The 19,759-nt window shown below is 42.2% G+C and overlaps 1 protein-coding gene across 4 annotated transcripts in view; it reads left to right on the top strand.

The window, feature by feature from the left end:
- The first annotated feature begins 1,568 nt into the window (after positions 1–1,568).
- Positions 1,569–19,759, top strand: part of LOC118314315 (EGF-like repeat and discoidin I-like domain-containing protein 3) — a 101,041-nt gene continuing 82,850 nt past the window's right edge. For 2 of the 4 annotated variants that reach the window (XM_047329255.1, XM_047329252.1), the window contains exons 1-2: positions 1,569–1,888; positions 2,545–2,990. In XM_047329255.1, the coding sequence (XP_047185211.1) occupies positions 2,906–2,990 (85 nt within the window). In that variant the 5' untranslated portion in view covers positions 1,569–1,888; positions 2,545–2,905. Of the gene's footprint in view, positions 1,889–2,022; positions 2,169–2,544; positions 2,991–19,759 lie in introns of all 4 variants that reach the window. The other 2 variants (XM_047329253.1, XM_047329254.1) reach the window with 2 other exon arrangements.

The raw sequence follows: 19,759 nt of genomic DNA, 5'->3' as shown, positions 1-19,759 counted from the left end.
TGGAAGAGTGGAACAGTGGCCACTCCTCTCCAACTCTTTCTGTAACTTAAGGAATAAAAACATGGTGCTCGCCTTTAGTGGCTGAAATAAAAACAGCAGTAAATGAGTCAAATATGAGAAGGTCACTGTGTTTTCCAGCCCGTTGCGCATCCCAAATGGGTCCCCACGGTCTAAATGAGGATGGATGTGAGTTGAAGAGGACTCACTGGTCTGAGCCCGGCCCCTCGACAAGCCAAGGAAGAGAGAAGGGCAAAGGAGGCGAGCAGAGTGGAGTCGGAAGAAAGAGCTGGTAACGGCGAGGTTTAGATGTACCAGTGTGGAGGATTTACAGAATACAGTTGTATAATCTGTGTTCAGTGTGTAGGCTGGCAGCGGAACTGGGAGCAGGTCAAGGGGCCTGTATTTAGTGTACAGATTTACCAGCAAGCCTCAGTGCCGGTGGCCAATCCTCTGATCGTCTCTCTGTTGTTTGATCTCCCCCTCTCTCTTTCTCTCTGGCACAGATGGAACTGAAGCTTAATGGGGATTTTGTTTAGTTCTATGATTGTAAATGGACAATTAATGAAAAAAGGGGGGGGGGGGGTACATCTCCTAATCTAACCCCAAATAAAAGGTAATACCATTGAAGTAACAACAATTTATGAATCTCTCATATACAAGATTAGCATTAGGCACCTGTAGGGAACTCACTAATTGTAAAATATGGTGTTTAAGACATTTCAGTGCGCAATCTTGGGTTTCCTCTCATCAATAATCCCCCTTTGCGATGATACATTTAAAAGAGCAACCACACTGACCACTGATAGCCATGTGCTATGGATACGGCAGCTGGCAACCTGAAACAATGGGAGTTGGCGTGATCATAGGAACAGAGGGCGTTGTCTCATTAAGATGATAGCAGACTTTACTGTGGCTACTGCGGATGATTTATTAGTCTTGACCAAGTGCATGCACTTATAGGTCTCTATCTACATTAAACCATAAGACACCTGATATCTTACATGATTCATGATGAGGAGCCCGGAAACACCTCAAGGTCAGACTGATAAGTAACTATGGGATGTTGGATGATGACATCAGCTCTTAAGTCGGAGCTTTGCCCCGTTCTTTCAACAGTCACGGAATAATTTGCACTAAAATGTATAGGAATGGAAACGGATATTGAAAGTATGGTATTTTACTATTGTTCAATAAATGATAAAGGACACATTACTGACCTACTCATATCGTCTGAGAAGAACATTGAAAGCCAAAGCTGCATGTTCTTGCAAGTGGAGAACATTGTTTGAACCAAGATCTTAACGTTTTAACACTTTCATTCTACACTTCTTCTTTGACTATGAAATATTACTGTGTATTCAACGTTGTCAGGGGTGTTGCAACATGGTAGGCAAAGCAGGCAAGTTGTCTGGGGCCCCAAGCTGAGACAGGGCCCTCCCTTAGGTCCTTTTTGCCTGGGGCCCCTTGAAACACCCCTGATTGGTTCATGCAGAACAAAGGGACAGTGGGATCAGAGGAAATCAAATATCTTTTGGACCACACTGTATGCTGACTGTGGCCATCTTGGGTCGACCTATTATCATAGTCCCAACCATTTTTCCCAATGTGAATATGAAATCACCAAACTGTTTGATTCATTGAAGCATCTGTTTTCATCAACATCCAATTAACTGAAATATCACACATGCGCCACCCTTGTGTGAAATAATCTAATTTTGGAATAGTCTAATTTTGAAAATGCAGAGAATCCTACGGTCTTTTACACTTTGCTTTTGTATTTTATCCAGCATCCTTCTGACATTACAGGACTGGCAGATTCAGCTTCTTGGGGGATGGTGATGCCGGCTCAGGATCTGCTCTCTAAACCTGGAGGCTTTCCAGAGCAAAGGTAGGCCTACTTGAAACAGCCAAATTCATCAGGGAGCATCCGACTTCCTAAGGCTTTCACAGGGAGAACCAATGGGGAGATTAAAAAAAGAGGTTAAGGAAAGGCTGCAGTGCCTGATTATACACAATTTAAAGTTCCAGCCCGCCAGCTTTTATAAGAGTGCTATTCTGGAGGAGCAGGAGGAGGAGGAGGAGGAGGAAGAAGAGGAAGAGTTGTCTCCATCAGCAGGACAGCATCCCAGAATGTTTACTGTGACTGACAGTGAAGCGCGTATCCCCAGGTGACTGTCCTGGAAGCCATGTCAGTCCACACTGCCTTACGGGGACGTGATTGTGCTTTCAAACAGAAATACGGCAGTATTGTTTACTTTGGACAAAAAGCAGATCAATTGTGGAATTTGTTGAGGTTGTTATAATAATAATAATAAAAAAACATACTACATATCCCTGCCTTCGCAGCGATTACATTGCAACTTCAATTGTGCACAGTGATGCGAAGTAAAATCATACCTCATAACAAAACACCATGAATTAAGATACGCCTTTACTTTTCTGAAGAATCGAATGTGGCATAGTTTGAAGGGGGGGGGGGAATTAAGTGTCTGGTTTTATTTTGGAAGTCCGGGCAGGAAGTGATTGCTTCTCTAACTCCCGCAGACTTGACAGCGGTTGTCCGGGAGCGTCGAGCGCACACGTCGCTCTCCGCAACACATCGCACCACTGCGGTAGGAGCTGGGAGGGAGCTGGGAGGGAGCAGCAGCAGCAGCAGCAGCAGCAGCGGAGGCGGAGGGAGAGACTTGGCACGCATCGTCCACTTGTTCCTGCACGGCACAACCCGGGAGGCGAGTGCGTCCCGCCGACTTCCATCACACAGCAGGACGATATCCCCGAGAGGACGTACGACCACGGCTCCCGGAGCAAATCCTGCGGCGCAGCGAGAGCGAAGCAGGGAGAACTTTTTGTTTTTGTTTTGTTCCATCGCTTCGCTCGCGTCTCCGTATAACCTTGGAAGTCGGACATGTCCGTCGCGAGCGAGAGGATGGGACCGCTGATCCTCTCCATCGCCCTGTGCCTGGGCGCCGCTGTCCCGCCGCATGTGCAAGGTGAGTGGAAAAGTGACTTGGCTCTTCACTGGGAGTAGCCCAACAAACTGATCTACAGCGATCGGAGCATCTGCGCATATCGGAGTGGATGTAAAGCCCATCAATAATGTAATGCGCGTATGTTGAGCGTATCTTATTATTATAAGTATTATTATTATTATTATTTATTCTGTGCGCAATTGGAGCAGCCTGTCAGCACGCGTTGCTTACATGGACATTGTGCACGACTCAGTGAATTGGTTTGCTTGTTCGTGTTCAAACAGACACTTTTAAGAGTCGATAAAAAATGGATGACTAAACGTTTGATCCGTGCGTAATTTTCGCCCCGATGTAGGGACTCGCTCCATGCGCATGGCGCGCACGCCTGAGGTAGAGATGCGCTCTGCTCCTGCATCCTGTGCGCCCTCACGCCGAATTATCTTCAGCTGTTCGGTTCGCTCCTCTCTGCTGCTTCCACGGGATGAAAAACAATAAGACAAAAACAAAACAAATGGAAGCTGTGCGTCCAGGTGTATGTCCCCCCAACCCGTTCGATTGAGACAGCAAGGACGCCACTTCCATTCCTCATCAAACTGAGTTACGACCTAAAGTGGGCTTCAGAGCGACCCAGATGTTATCGGGGAGAGGGGAGAGATCTGCCTGAGCGACGGCTGCATTAGTTGCATCGCGGTGGCATTATCGATCGGGGTGACAAAACAGAAGAAGGTTAATTGCGCATTGCAAGCCTAATGTAGTCTTTCCTGAGACCGCCAGACTGCTTTCTGTAACAGAGGAGGAATCTTGAATATCCACCTGACCCAATGAATCAGCATTCAAATTCTCCTGGCAGCTTCCTCTGCAAATTCATTTTGTTTGGTGATGGAGATATTTAAGCTTTTGACAGCTGTATATATATATTATTTTTATATATATACATTTTTTTTCTTCTCTCCAGGAGCTGTTGCAGAACAGCATACCTGTGGGTCTGTGTTAAGAAAGCACTGTAGCCCTTGTGGAAATGGGTCATGCCATCCTCCCTGTCTCTATTCATTTGGCAACATGCTTGCCTCGGGAGTCGCACATGTCAGACAGAGCTCAGTCTTATACTGTGCACCAGGAGTGTCCTGAGCAGAGTTTGTAAAGGCTTCCTGAGCCTCGCAGTGTCAACTCAAGAGTCAACCGATACAAGACATAACACTCCCCCCACATAGGCTGGCGTGATGAATACAGTGGGAGCGCGGGGAGCCGTGGTGCTGCTGTGTGTCGACTTGTTTCGGAGGCTCAGCGAGTTAAAAATACACACTGAACTAGTCCCCTCAATTAATCACATCCCATTTAAATGTGTGATATTGTAATGGGATTCAGCTGCAACCTCACCCACCGCGAGGAGCTTCAAGGTGGGGGTTATCACGGTATCTGATCGCTATGCGATCAAGCTTACAGCCACAATGGTCGAACCGTGGCAGCTACGTCAGCGACATTAACAGCTTTGTGTGAGATCTCTCAAGATCTAGAGAGAATAGAAACAAACAAAAAAAAAACTAATAAAAACCATCCTAGAGTCAGACTGAATATAGCCCCAAAGCATTGTGAGTCCCTGCTGCAAAGAAAGGGATCAAAAGAATACATTGAGACTATCGGCAACTCTTAATTCTATTGATTCTGCAAAAAGCTGCGCTCTACTTAGCTTTTCTCATCGCTCAGGGGAAGCAGGTGTCTTCAGACAAGCACTAACCAACACTATTGAGGATGTCACAGGCCGCCACTGTCCCCTGAAACAAATTGATGGGGTAGAAACGTTCGCCTTCAGGTAAAACAGGCTGCATTGTTCCAAGTCAGTGTGCAATGCATCACTTCCTCTGATTGGTTACTGGCACTGACTCTCCCACATTGTTTGGAGAGCCTGCCCGTCCGCCTGGACAAAGCACATGACTGCACTCGCAGGGCCGCTCTGTATGGAAATGTAAGGTTCTTTTGTGCTTGAGCGCAGGCCAACGTTTTTTAATGAATTTGCACGCATCTTAATTCTAGTCTAGTCTTGTTACAATGGTTGCGCAGTTAGAGCCTCGTGGCAAACGGACAGCCATCTGGAGATATGATGCAATCGTCTGCTATTCTTTTTGAATTGTGATTAGTGATGATGTCGTTGGTCATTGTTCATTTGAATCAAAGATTCTGCTGGCCTGGCACAGTTGCAGATTTGCGATGTGCAAAAACTGATGTAGAAACGTTGATCCTATAGGCTTCCGACGCACTTCATCAGCTGGTCATCGTGCTCACATATTGCAGGGGGCTTCTTCCTTGCTCTCAGGAATTGCATCAGGTATTTGGATAAACAATTGACTTGGCTGGAAATGAGAGGGATGCAATTGTTGTTTGATATAACTGAATACCACTTGGAGGATGGGCTGTGGAACAAGTAAGACACAGTACAGACCAAAACTGTCCACGGACACATCCTTTTTTTTCTGCAGTGTATACACAATGGATGCTGCATATACTGTATATACTCAGATTTATAAACAAATTACTGTAGCAGCAGTTTTAAGTAAAACAATTCCTAGTATTTACTTGTTAAAGCTTCTCAAATGTGATATATCTGGAAGCAGGCGCCTTTCACTTTTTCTTAGACAAAAAGATGAAATGACAAAATAATTGGCAGATGATGAGATAATCAAAATAGTAATTCATTGCAGCCTTGCTGGCCTCAAGTCTGAAAATATCCCTAATAATTTCCCTTTTTATTCCTTTGGAGATATACATGAATATACATAATTGATGAATGAATGAATGAATTAACAAACCAATACAAATTAATAAAAAGAAATAGGTGGATATATTAATAGAATCTATTCTCTTTAAATGCAGATGATAGTGATCCATCCCAGATCTCATTATGTTCACTGGACACGGAAGGTTGTGGTTGATGTACAGGTGACTTTTAACGGCAACGGCTTGCAATCTACCTCCGCTGTGCCCTTCTTCCTGGTTTTAAATGGCACAGTCTTCAATCAGTGGAGAGAGGTCAGACCTCTGTCACATCGGCAGCCGTGACAACCAGTGGAATCAGAGCGAGTCAATGGGCGACTAGCCGCACATAAGTGAATGCAGCAGGGGGTATCGCAACATGGGGATCATTGTATCCACAAACGCTTTCTCCTGCTCGTGTATCTTCTTTTATTTCAATTTCAATACATTTTGTGTGTGTGTGTGTGTGTACTTGATTGTGCTATTCATCGTCAGTGCAAATGCTCCTTAATCCCATTAATACTTGAAGGAGAGTTCATTCGGCTCCAATGCTGACAAGTTAATGAATACAGTGCTGTGTGTCTTTGCTTTGGTCGGGCCTCTGTTCGCCTTTATACGTTTCATGCTTGACTTATTTGGGAGGGTACGAGAGGGGCAGTTATCGAGGTTGCAAGGCCACGTGCTGAGGAAGTGCTTATCGAAGAACTTTAAAATGGCCCTGACGTGAGGACTGGACAGGACTATTGAAAAACATCACCCAGAACACAAAGACTTTAATGAGCAGTGAAAATAGCCACTTTTCACACAAGGCTTAGTCTGATTTTCCATAATACTTTAATCAATGCCCGATGTTTTCATTGACAAAACTCTGACGAACCAAATTTTTCCCAGACATGTAACGAGTCAATTGTTTCCCCTAAATGCAGCATGTAGCGTTAGGGAGGCTGGATCACACTGTGATCTCCTTAGCATGCTATTAATGCCAGTGTAAAAAAAAAAAATCAGACTGTGCCAGGAAAAGAAAAAGAGAGAAGAAGTAGCAGAAAGAGCCTTCTGAAACAGAATACGATAATATGCTTGTTTTGTTTGTAGTGTCAGTTCATGTCAGTGTACTCCGCTTCTTTCCAGCTAATAACATGCAGCAGCCACATCCTTTCAAAGTTTAAATATAAGACCACATGCTGGTCTGAAGTAATCCCACTGGGTTACGATTAATGACTCAACTTTTGCGGCCCACAGCGCAAGCTGTATGGGATTGCTGAGACGCAGGTCTTGTAATATTCTATTCTATCTATCAATCTATCAATCCATCCGTCTTTCTTAGTAGATCATGGGATTTGATGTTACAGCTGTAATTCTTTTCATATTTTTATGCCAAAGGTATAGTGTAAGGTCTTTCAATACCATACGCATGAATATAATCCAACTCTACTTCACTGAGCAGTAGCTAATTTTACCGCCAATGATGATGGCATGTGGTAGGAGGACAGTGGTTTTGTGACTTGTGATGAACATCAGAAACTGTGCATTTTACCCAGCAACCTCCCACCCCCTCATCTTTCTATCTTCATCCATCCATCCATCGTTGCGAATACAAAAAGACTGCATACCGTATCAGCTCTGTGTATCTTACCCTCCGTATATATGTATTTGATATGTGATACAACAGCCAAACTACCTTTGCTGACTGCAAACAATCAATAAAGCGAGGCCATATCATTTTACTGTATAATGAATCTCTTTTGCTGCTTGAATAATTTTTTTTTGGAAACACCTGACTCCATACATGAAATGTCAGTAAGCCTGTTACTTAGACGGCTTGCACATGCTCTCGTGTGTGTGAGTAGGAAGGGAGATTGGAAACAGGAATGCAAATATCACTCAGATGATGCATCAGGGCGGATTTCCACTGAAGACATTTTGCATAACCCTAACCCCAAGCAACATATATTTTTTTATTGTTCTGGGAGTGGCTACTTAATCGTCTGGACCGGCCCTTTTTGTCAGAATATCGTCAGCCATTCTTTGGCCATGAGTGTTGACCGTGAGTGAAAGGTCCCCCCTTTCCACACCCGATCAGTACGCAAAATAAGTGTTGAACTACAGAGGTGTGATCCGTTTCAGCTTGTCTCAGCTTTATTGTGAGACCAAAGCTTTAAGACTGAGAGATAAAAAGTGGAATTGTGAATTATCAAAGTCGGAACATGGGTGGATGAATGATACATAGACCTTTTGAATGTTTAAATCCTTTATCTTTACTCAAAGAGCCAGCTCCTGACACATTTCTTTTTATGTAACATCTGCTCTCTGTGAGGATATAAAATCTCTTTTGTTTAATGTGTGCTTGTGATTTATATTGTTTTTCCACCTCTCAAAGACTCTTTCCTCACAGTCTGCGTGTTGTGCTCTCGGGTTTTATAGCGTTCTCAGGTGTGTGTGGACCACCCAGGCTCATATTAAGTTTGTAATGGGTAGGAGGTTTTGTGGGTGTTTTTTCTTGAAATGAACCCAAAGCTTGCATCATCTCTGCTTGTATTTACTGGACAATCGTGCTTTAGTTGCTGCGGACTGAAGTTAAGCCTGCGCTAGTCAAAATAAGATTGAGGGGTTACAGCCGTGTGCTTTGCTTTGGTCTGATAAAGTCTCTCCACTGGGCTCTGGAACACAACTGAATTTTCAATAAGCCAAATCTACTTATGTGAGATCAGGTGGGTGCAGGTGGCTTAAGTTCTTACTTCCAACAACCCCTAAGGAGACGTGGGCTTCTCATTCCTGCTCTCGAGAAATACTTAAATCATGAACCCCGTCTTACAGTCGAGTTATAGAGTTAAATTGAATCATTAACCCTTTTCCTCTTTTACATGCATGTGCAGTAAATGATGCGACAGAAGCTGACAGAAACACATGCGCGTTCATATAATTAATTAAAAAATGATTGCCGATTAATGGTCAGATGTAAAACTTTATTGCGCCAGGTGCCATCCATCTTTTACTTTCCTCTCTCCGCCCATCTGTCTCTCTGATTACCACTTTCATTTTTTTTCTTCCTCTCGCTTTTTTCTTCCTCTCGCTCCACTAACGTTTGACAGACACAGGCCTCCGAGGATCTGCGTGTGCATATGATCGCCTACCCAGACTCACCAGTTCTGCAGTTTAACAGCATTTTGACGTACATTTGATTAAGCCAACGCCTGTACCGCTGTATGCTCAACTTTGATTGCATATGCACAGATGCACGGGTTTTTGTGCTCAAAGCCCGGACAGGTAACCCAGAAATGTCATCACACTAAGTCTAGGCAGCAGTTCTGGCTCATTTGCACAGTGTGGCTATGCAGCCGTGCTTCACTCATTTGCCAAAAATCGAACACAGCATTCCCCTTTTTTTTTTCTCCTTTTTTTTTGTCAGCCAGCCTCCTTTTATGCTAAATAGTGCAGAATGCCAACAAGGCTGTGTTCGGTGAGTGATTGTTTGGGTGCAAGAAGGAATATATCAGTTAGATGAAGGGGGATGTGTTTTTTTTGATATCACCAATGAAAGCCTATGCTTCAATTAAAATGAGCAAACTGTCCTGGAATATCTCCAAGAACTTTTCAGAAGGGTTATTTGAGGTAAAAGCATGATGTATGTGCTATCTATTGAGAATTGATGTGCACTGAAAGATAGAGAGTGACAAAGAGCAGCACAAATGCTGGTCTCCCTGACTTGGTTGAATTTAACTAAGTTCTGTTATTGTGCAATAAAGCTTCTTTTATTTCGTTCATGAATAAAACCGACGGCTGATTGATGTGGCAGCTAATATCGGTTACGTCACATATAGTGGTCTGTTCACAAGGATATCAGTTGAAATAGTAAGATGGACGACTTACTGTGAAAAATTAACTTAAAAGAAGAGCCCGACCGATTTGTTGGTTGGACGATATGATCCTCTCACAGAGATATTGGTATTATATGGAAACAATTTTTTTCTACAGAACAAACAATGCAGAAAAGATCTGAATTTATGTTCACATGTTATGTAAACATTTAAGTTTTTCTTAATTTAAGTTATCTATGTGGCTGTATTTGTGTTTATTTTTGTACATAGTTATTTATAATAAAGTTTATGCTTAAACTGTTAAATATCAAGCCACAAATATATTTCTCTGTCATGACGACTTTGAAGGAGTCATTGCCAATTTTTATTTTCATATACATACAGTATATTGGCCAATAGGTTTTACTGCCCCGTCGTAATCCACCCACAACAGTCTATTTTGGTCGGGCTCTCCTTAAAAGCTATTACAATCATGTTGTTTTACTATGTTGAAAGATGATAATGCGTTTGAGTACATGTTTATCTGCAATTATTGGGTTGATTATGTATTTCTGATATGAGTATATGCTATGGACAGTTAAGTCTCTGGTGATAAAACTCTGCTACTCTGGAAACATTGAAACACGTGTTATTGTTTCATTAAAGTCATCACTCCTTTCTATTGATTTCTATTCTAACACTTGCCTGAATAGGGGGATTCACACACCACCTGAGCTCCTTTGCCTACCTGTGTTGCACAGGGGTGGCTGGAGCTTTATTTGTTACTTGTTGTGCCTTATGGAGGCAAACCATTTTTGACATTTACTCTAACATGAACTTCAAAAAGGACCCATGACCTGTTTAGTTTCATTTTAGCTTACATTTTTGTCTGTTTCCATTTTGATCACCCAAACTGATCCCATTAATAGCATTCACCATGTTCAACAACTCTTACTTCTCAGCTTCTTTGATGATATGGTGTCTTTATTTGGCACTGTTTTGAGGTATACTTAATATTTACCATTACGATCTTTCTAATCAGCCTCAGCTGTTGGTGTGCTCCACTCGAGAACACAGCACTTGGCAGTGAGGGATGTGACAGGGTAAATTAACAGTTGAAGACGTTCAGTGTATTTTTAACCAGGTTCAGTGCAGGAATCGTTTTTTCACTCTTTCTCCCTCTCTGTCTTTCACACACTCTCACACACCCAATCTGTAAAAGTTATAATTATATCACATCAAACCATGGCTGGGGCTGCTGCAGCTGGGTGAAGATTTGGTTTTTATATCATGAATAAAACTACCATATAAGTTGTCCCCTCACTGTGTAGTGTACCACTTTGCTTGAACTGTTGAGCGTGTGTTTAGTTTGCACATGCATGCCTATTGGTTTGTGTTAGAGTCCGTCATTCAGTCAGCCATGAGTTCTCCATTTCCAGTCTGAAAGTTTATTAGCAATGTCCAGTGCAACTTTGCTTCTACAGCTGAAAAGAACAGATTGCTGTTTTATTTTTAACTGACGGAAAACAAGCTACAGTATAATGTGGCGATGTCTAGTAATAATCCCCTGTGAATGGACCTTATCACCGATAAAGCAACTGCACCAAGCACTAAGCCTTGTCTTGCTCAGCACCGAGGCTCTTTGAGTCAGTAACGCCTAATACATGAAATCCACTGACCAAGGGGTAAGCAGGATGCAGAAATTCAATTTGTCAAGGCCTGCCCTTTTCAGTATACACAATGCACAGCTTAAGCCAGCGGGTGTGAAGCAAAGTGGAAATCGAGTGGACCTAAGGGTCAGAAGCAGTTTTGTAACAACTTCTTTATGTCCCCCTAACATGCACATGCAGTAGTGCTGTAGAGAAACATTGTATGCATCTTCAGCGTAACATTTTTGACTAAGTTAAATGGTAAGTTAACCAAAAATATTATAATAAATAGAGCTAATACTAGTTTGACGTCATATTAACATAAAAATAGTAGTTTGTTGATGACAGCTTTAAATTGTCAAAACTCTGCTTAGCCTATTTAAGTCACTTTTTTGTTTTCAGTACCTCACAATGGGTTTGACTGGTCTTAAATATGCCACCTAATGTAACTAGTAATGGGGCTTAAGAATTGCGTTATAAACTGAGTCAATTGCAGTTAATAATCCTGGCAAAAATCAACTCTAACAATGAATTAACTATGAATTGAACTATTTCATACAATGGAATATAATTACATATATATATAACATTGACACAAAGCATTAAAACAAGATAACACAGGTACAACACAAGTAAGAGGGGAATGTAGTAAATGTGGTGACATTAAACGTCCAAAGGTCACATCCACATACTGACATTTTCTATATCACATCTCCTCTAATTACCAGAGTGAGTGACAGAATGCCACGAAGACGGCACAAGCATGAAAGAGGTGATTTCATGGCACAGTTCTTGCGGCATACCACACATCTTTCAAACCAGACCTCCACAGAGAGAAACATAATAGTGTGTAGCGCGATCCCTGTCTGTCACACCAGCGAGATCATCGCGAAAATGCCCTGGAAAATGATCTGTGGGAAAGAGAAGGAACCCTGCCGCTGGCTGTAAAATGAGTCGGAGGCCCTTTGGCAGCACCTGTGCACGTTACGATACTATTATTTCTGGAGCATATTTCAACTAAAACAATTAAAAAATATATACATGTGATGTCCATAAAATAATAGCTTTCAGTCAAGTGTTTTGTGCGAGACGACCCTGAGAAGACATTTTAAAGGAATAGTCTGACATTTTCATCTTGGGAAAGTATGCCTATATGCCTATTATATTTTGATGAGAAGATTAATAACATTTCAATTCTCATGTTTGTCTGTCCATGTAGCTGGAGCTAGCGTGTCGTCGGCTTAGTTTAAGTCTCATTTGTTTAATCCATGAAAAGCGAAGTTCAAAAAAGTCTAGTTGCTCTTACAAGTAATCGAGCACATAACCTCCCTAAAAAACAGCAGCTCAAACATACCAGACAGCCTTTGGGATGGTCATTTCTGATCTGCAGACTCGTCTGGCAGATTTTTCGTTAAACTTGGACAAAGTCAGACCAGCTGCTTCCCCCTGTTCATAGCCTTTATGCTAAGCTAACCAGCGGCTAGCTCCAGCTACTTTGCGTATAGAACAAACACATAGTGGTATTACTTGATCATTGATTTTATGACTCTTGACAAGATTGTTAAGACAGCACTTTTTCCACAAATGTTCCCTGTAATGCGATGATCAAGGAACAAAAACTTGGATTCATCGAGCTTGCGTTTGGTTCTTTGAAGCTCTCCGTGGCTCTCAGTCTCCTCCGCACACTTGCAAAAACACAGCAAAGGGACTTAGCATGAGAATTTTCCATACCAGTGGATCCTTTGTGAATTTTGAATCAGAGGATCGCTCAGTCACAGAGTGCATTTGTGCGGCCTAATTTCCCTTTCATCCAAAATGCCACATGGAAAAACATCACGACAACAAGAGAGCTAATGAGGTAAACATTTAACGAACAGGGTCACAACGATGCCTCCATGTGCTACTGAATATGCATTAATCCTGTGAGTTAGTGACACAGTTTTTGACTAAAAATGCATTTCCCCCCCCTTCCTTCAACCATTTTGCTTTCCTCGCCTATTAATCCGCAGTGGCACTTTCCGTCGCAGACACCTTGCTCTTCAGCGGTTTCTGTGGAGATTCAGATGAGCCGCGAGCTCCAATTCTTTATACATGTTTGATGACTCTCTTTATGCCACGTCTTGGATACAAGCGTGAAAGTGGGAGATCTTGTACGGAAAAAAAAAAAAAAGGTACAAAAGATGGGAGGTACCCAAGTTTGTAATGAGGCTAGAAAGGCTCTGTTGGCTCACGAGCAAAGTAGGGCATCTGTAATGAGCGTGCATTACAGATGCTTTGTGTGTGTGTGTGTGTGTGTGTGTGTGTGTGTGTGTGTGTGTGTGTGTGTGTGTGTGTGTGTGTGTGTGTGTGTGTGTGTGTGTGTGTGTGTGTGTGTGTGTGTGTGTGTGTGTGTGTGTGTGTGTGTGTGTGTGTGCGTGTGCGTGCGTGCGCTGGATGGATGGATGGATGGATGGATGGATGGATGGATGTTGTGAACGTGAACTGAGCCACAAGCTCTAACATCAACTGCCCAGTGGTTGACAGGAGGAGGGGGGTGTCAATCATGTTTCCCACTCGACCTCAGATACGGGAGATGCCTCTCCCCTCAGAACCCCTAAATTGTGTGTTTTCCCGGAAAACAGAGTTAGCTTGATGTACATTTCCACACAATGGTGTGGTGGACGGTGGCAGATCCAACAGTGCTTTTCAGTGGAAGAAGGCACAAACTCAGTCAACAAAAATTGTGACCATTTGTCACTTTAGATCGGGAATTCTGATGATTTGTTTAGCACACTTTTGCATTGGCATTTAGTTCATGTGTGGTTGTGTGTTTTGCATATTATTTATGATATTTTAATTATATTTTAGTCCCGAATTATACTGCCAAATATTTACTGTATTAACCTAATACAACGATACAAGAACATCTTCTCCAAATATTACAGTCATAGTCTGGCAGATGCAACCGTTTAAAATTGAATGTCACTACATCACCGCTGGCTCTTAATGAGCAAGAACCTGAAATAAGATGTTTATGAATTACACTAATTAACACCATCCATCACATGGCCTTGATGTCACATTTCTCTGTCACTTGGCTTTACCAGATCAGCGATAAATACACTATGTTTATTGTTATTTATTTTTAATGTAAAAAATAGGAGTAATGCAAGTGTCTAATCATATTTTTTTACTTCCAGCGTTAAATGTGGCTAATTATTATGAGACGTGTACAAATAAGAATTTAAAAGTGTTTTTTTTGTGTATGTGTCATGTTTAAAATTTTTATCAGGCTTTGGAGGAATCATGGTTGTCAGCTCTGTATTCTTTATACACTTTGAAAGCGTGCACCACACACACAAGCAGCAATATAAACAGCGTACTAACCATCATTAATTCCTTCTCGTACAGGCCTGAAGGGATCGTAAACCTCAAAGAAATACTGCCCCGGCAGTTAGTGTGTACCTGCAGAGTCCTTCACATACAATGTGTGTGTCAATGCTCGACAATGTGAGACCAACCAAGGACAGTAAAAGGTTGGACAACTGTGTCTGAACTTGCTGTGGTGGTCTGCGATTTGGACGATAGTAAATTTGACTGAGCCGGCAGTGTCATGGCAGGATGCCATTCATCAAAGATTGACTGCTGATTTACATTTTGTCGTGTTGGATCTGCATGGTTCCACCACCTGGGCTTTCGCTATGATTTTTAACTACAATATGTATTAGGCATTCATGGAAGGGCCATGATGCAGGCGGCGCATAATTAACCCTCGATATCAGGTGGTGCTACTGCATCTAATCACATTTTATAGTGGTTATTAATTGCATCATGTTAATCACCCGTTGCGAATTAACATAATCCTTGATATGTGTATTTTTTTATTGATAAAAAAAATATGATGTATTTTAAATACCGCCAAGGTCGTGGAACCATTGCACATGTCGATTCCTTAGGGACATTGTGGTTCATGCTGTCCATGGGCAATAGTTTCACCACGGCAAAGTCCTTGGTCGCTGGATGCTGCAAAATCCTGCGAACCCTCCGGGCTCCGGGCTGAGTGCATTATTGCTGCCCCTGGCCCATGATGAGGAGAGGTATTGATCTTGTCCTCAGAAAAAAGCCCTCTGCACACCTCTGCAGGGCTTAGAGTCGGCCAGGGCAAGATGCACAGTAATGAGAGCAATAGAGGGCAGAATGGAGGACCAGCTTGTTACTAACAAGGATGGAGACCTTTACACTAAAGAGAAGAAAAAAGTAAGCCGGGCATTTTTTCTTTCTTTTTTTAATTCTCCCCCTCACTTCAAGCCACTTTTCCTTTTTTTTCTCTCTCTGTGAGTACAGTTTAGGTCCTAACCACACCATGCCCTGCCTTGATAGTCTTATCTGGAATTTAGAAGCCGTGTGGGAATATATCTCAGCGGAGACTGTCTGAAAAGCAAATTTAGTTTGCAGTCAGAGGAGCAGCGGAGGTGGTCTCAAACGATTAACATCCTTTCTTGGAGAATGTGGTTTGAGCTTTCCCAGACCGAAGAGGGGAAAGATACCTCTGGCTGGGAAGAAAAGGTCCACACTCCTTTGAGTGCTATGGTCGGAGGCTTTTGTGGCAAGAGAAGTTTTTATTTTTCATGGGAAGGACTCAAAAAAGGAGGACTTTGTGTTTGCGCGAGCCTTTGAGGTGAAGATTACATTGGGTGAAGCCTCTAACCTCACGGTGACCAAAGCTCAACCCCAACATAATGATTATGGGAGCAGACTCTGACCCATGCATGTTTTTGACCAAGCTTGCTTGGGAGCTTAAATCATATTAAATGGAGATGAAACAAAAGCTCCACATTTCCCGTCTTTGTGGATCAGCTGAGCTAACGGACACAGGCAACATGTTTGTCCCATCCCCTCCTGTCTTGACTTCTCGACTGACCGAGCCAAAGCTGTTCATTCTCCCAACCTCGCGAGGCCGATGAAACTGGACAATTCCACCGAGCTGATCTAATCATTTCTTTCATTTCTGGTCTCCCTGGTCACCGGCCCCTCAAAGATCAGCGCTGTGAAGGCAGTTTGCAGTTGGTCAGTGGCTTGGATTTGCATGTCAAAGTTGAACAAAATTGATCATCTCTGCAAAGCGCTCCGCACAAATTGATTTTCAGCTATGAGCAAAATGAGTGGACGCGGCGAATTTCGACTGCAATTAATTGACCTGAAATTTTTTAGTCATGAATGCCGGTTTGACCCGTTTGAAATGAGAAAATTCACTGGCTGGATTAGTCTCTCAACACTAATATTCCGAGGCCCGTCTTGCCTCAGTTCCACTTGCTGTGCAAATCTATTTAACTCATCGAGGAAGGAGGTTTAAAGGACTGCCCTCAGCAATTGACTGACTTCATAGCAGCACCTGAGCTTCCTTTCATCTTCAAATGTCCCTACAAAGGACCTGGATCTCTTCTCCCTGGACCAAGTCCTGCACAAAGCTACCTCAAGCTTGGAGGCCAACATGCTCGCTGTTATCACTACTCATTTCATCTAATTCATGTGCTTCTCCAATCTCTCTCTCTCTCTCTCCTGTCTCTCCTTCTCTGGCGTCTTTTAATTCCAGTCCGCATTCCTGCGTGCTCATTTTCTTTCTTCTTTGTGCTTCTTTATCTTTATAGAGTTGTTTCTGAACAGTATACTGTGTGTGTGTGTGTGTGTGTCACTAAGACACTGTCTGTCTGCTCTTCCATGGATGTTTAGCGTTTTTCAGCCCTCTCTAAACACCGTTTCTCTCTTCTCGCCACCCCCCCCCCATCCCCGAGGCCAAAGCAAGCTTATTCCCTCTAGCTATTACATCCAATTAGGAGGAGTGAGAGTTTCACCCCTCCTCCCTCTCCACACTAACAATGTGGAATACAGTGGAATGAGTCAGGGTTTTCTCCTCGCCGCTTTGATGTGTACAAATTGCACTTCATACGCACACTTGGCAAGGAAACAAAGATCCAGTTTGCCCTTTCAAGTTGGGATTCTTTGTCATTTGGTGAACAACAAGATACACAATGGGGGAAGCTATTGCTCCTTGTGGATGGTGCCTTCTTTCATTTCAGCTCTTCTCTTTGAACATGGATTTCAAAAATTGTATATTTTACAATAACAGTATAACATGTGTGTATACAGGGGCTTTGTCCTTATATTTTTTTTACTGCTCACAGCTAAACCCTCTTCATGAAGTGCTTTTTCTTGTCAGTTGTTCTAAAAGACATCATGTCAGTTATGCTGATTTACAGTGATCAATATTCCTTTGGGGTTTTCTTCTTTCTACAGAACATGTGCATGGGCCGAATCTCTGCATGAACAATGTCTCTGTCTTCAGAGGCCCTACGGTTGAATATAAAGCAGAGCTGCATATTGGTATCCATGATGACCTTTAAACATCTCTTTTCTTTGCAAAAAACACGGCAGATGAAAAACCCTTACATTCTTTCTACTAAAATATCTTAAGTGCACTTTGGATATAAAGTGCCTGAAGGCTATGTGACCCAAATCAATACTGTTACTACAGGCAGTAATGAGGAAAGAAATTAAATTTACACTTTTTTTCCTTCTTTAATTATTTCTACCTCTAGTATTCTGCATCATATGTCAAGTAGTGAGGTGGTGTTTGACTAACAGTTTTTCTTCTTGGAAAATGAAAATTCGCACATCCTCATGTTAGTTTACCTTTAGAGTGCCCTCTCAAATAATTGAAGTAAACTGTGGTTCGAAAATTGCCTTAGCATTTCTGTGCTTGTGCTACATAATGGGGCCAGTTGGCTCCAGCACTCGGGAGCTTATATGCTTTTGTTTACTGCTCCTACAGAATTTGACAGGATTTTCATTCCGGTGCTAACTGTTCCTTTAAAACCTTTGGCAGTTCTCCTCTCAAGGTCCGTAGCTTGTTCTGCTGTGGTCTGCCGTTTCTTCTTCCTTCCCCCCTTTCTTCTTTAACCTCCCTCCTCCTCTTTTCCTCCCCTCACTACTGTAGTTGCCCACTTGCATTCTACATTTGAATACAACGATGAGATAAATAGACATTCTCCCTGAATCCACTTGTACTATCTCTGTATATACAGTTTACCCACTTTGCTTTATTTATTTTTTATTTCATTTTAATTTTTTGCTTTTGCAAAAGCCACAAAAAGTGACATCAGAGAATCTGGAGTTTTGAACTGACCTTGCGTTCATATTGCGAGTGCTGTGGTATTTGTATATTTGGAAGGCTTTTTGTATTTGCAGCAATAACGGTCTTTTGACTGTCTCTACGGGTTTTCTTGTTTTGATCCAATACATGAAACACAGTGCATTTAAAGCACCTTTATACATACATTTATAGCATATCCCATTATTTTTAAAAATATCATCAGCAATCATTTCTGCTGCACGGTAGAAGAAGAGGCCCAAAAGAAAAAGAAAACAGGATGCGAAAACATGCTTTAGAAAAGAGCATCTCCCCGCTGAAAAGGAACATGTGAACGCACTACCACGCGGATCAGCCTCTCGACAGAGGCATCTGGTCATTCAACAGAGCAACATCCGTCGTTCAGTTCGGAATTATGTCGAGAATGGCAATGATTAATTGCTGTAAATGAATAGTTCTGTTATCAGATGGATGACATTCAACATGTTTGCGCTTTCTACCCGACAACTGAGCAATTTATGAAGTTTGTGCACAACGTCAGTTACCAGCATCAGCGGTTGGATGTTATCGGCACTAGTTGGTGAAACTGTCGATTTTTGTCTGCTTCTATATTCTTGAGGAAGCCTCCTATAGGGTATTCTGATCAATAATGGCCATGGCATTATTGAGAACATATGTTGTTTGCTGACACTTGGTTTTGTACACTGACACTTAAGAACAGACTTTTAAAAAACATATTGATTGTGTGCACGTGCACACACACACACACACACACACACGTCTTGGATATGTCTGCAGTCTGTATTGACCACATTAGAAAAACACTTGTAGACAGACTGAACCGATGGGTTTTTCTTTCGGTTATGCTTGGAATAGCAGTACAGCGCTCTAGTGAACACACTGTACCCTCACAAACAGTCAGATACCGTATACAGTCTGTGAATCATGCACATCTGTGAGAAGCAAATAACTTTAGCCCCGATCTATGGATGTTGTGTTGCCGTGACGGAACAACACATCACAAAGGTGATTATAAAGGTTAACATTTTTTAAATATTGTGGCTATGTTTACAATTGATTTTAAATGGCAGCAGAGAATCTCTTTGAACACACTGATTGAATCTTCCCCCATGTCAAGTGTCATTTTATATCTGAATGTGAGAGAAATAAGCACATTTTGCTGAAAACACGGGACTCGTGTTTCACGCTTGTTTTTATTCACCGCATGCCTAAAGACAAACAGTTTCATATTGCTGCACTATAGAAACTAGAACCATTTGGTATTCTATTCTTTCTCCAGTGTAATGCACATTGCTAGGCTGACTCTCCTACACTCCACGGCGAATATTACAATTTAATAAACTGATATCAGGATTTTGAGACAGAGCATCTATCACTGTTTTAAAAAAAAGCAGCACATGTATTACCTAATTCCCATTATGAACTGCTTTGCCAGCGTTTTCACGTCTATAT

The sequence above is a fragment of the Scophthalmus maximus genome, chromosome 19 (genome assembly GCF_022379125.1).
Source record: "Scophthalmus maximus strain ysfricsl-2021 chromosome 19, ASM2237912v1, whole genome shotgun sequence".
Taxonomy (NCBI): domain Eukaryota; kingdom Metazoa; phylum Chordata; class Actinopteri; order Pleuronectiformes; family Scophthalmidae; genus Scophthalmus; species Scophthalmus maximus.
This window is presented reverse-complemented; position numbering and strand designations above follow the sequence as displayed.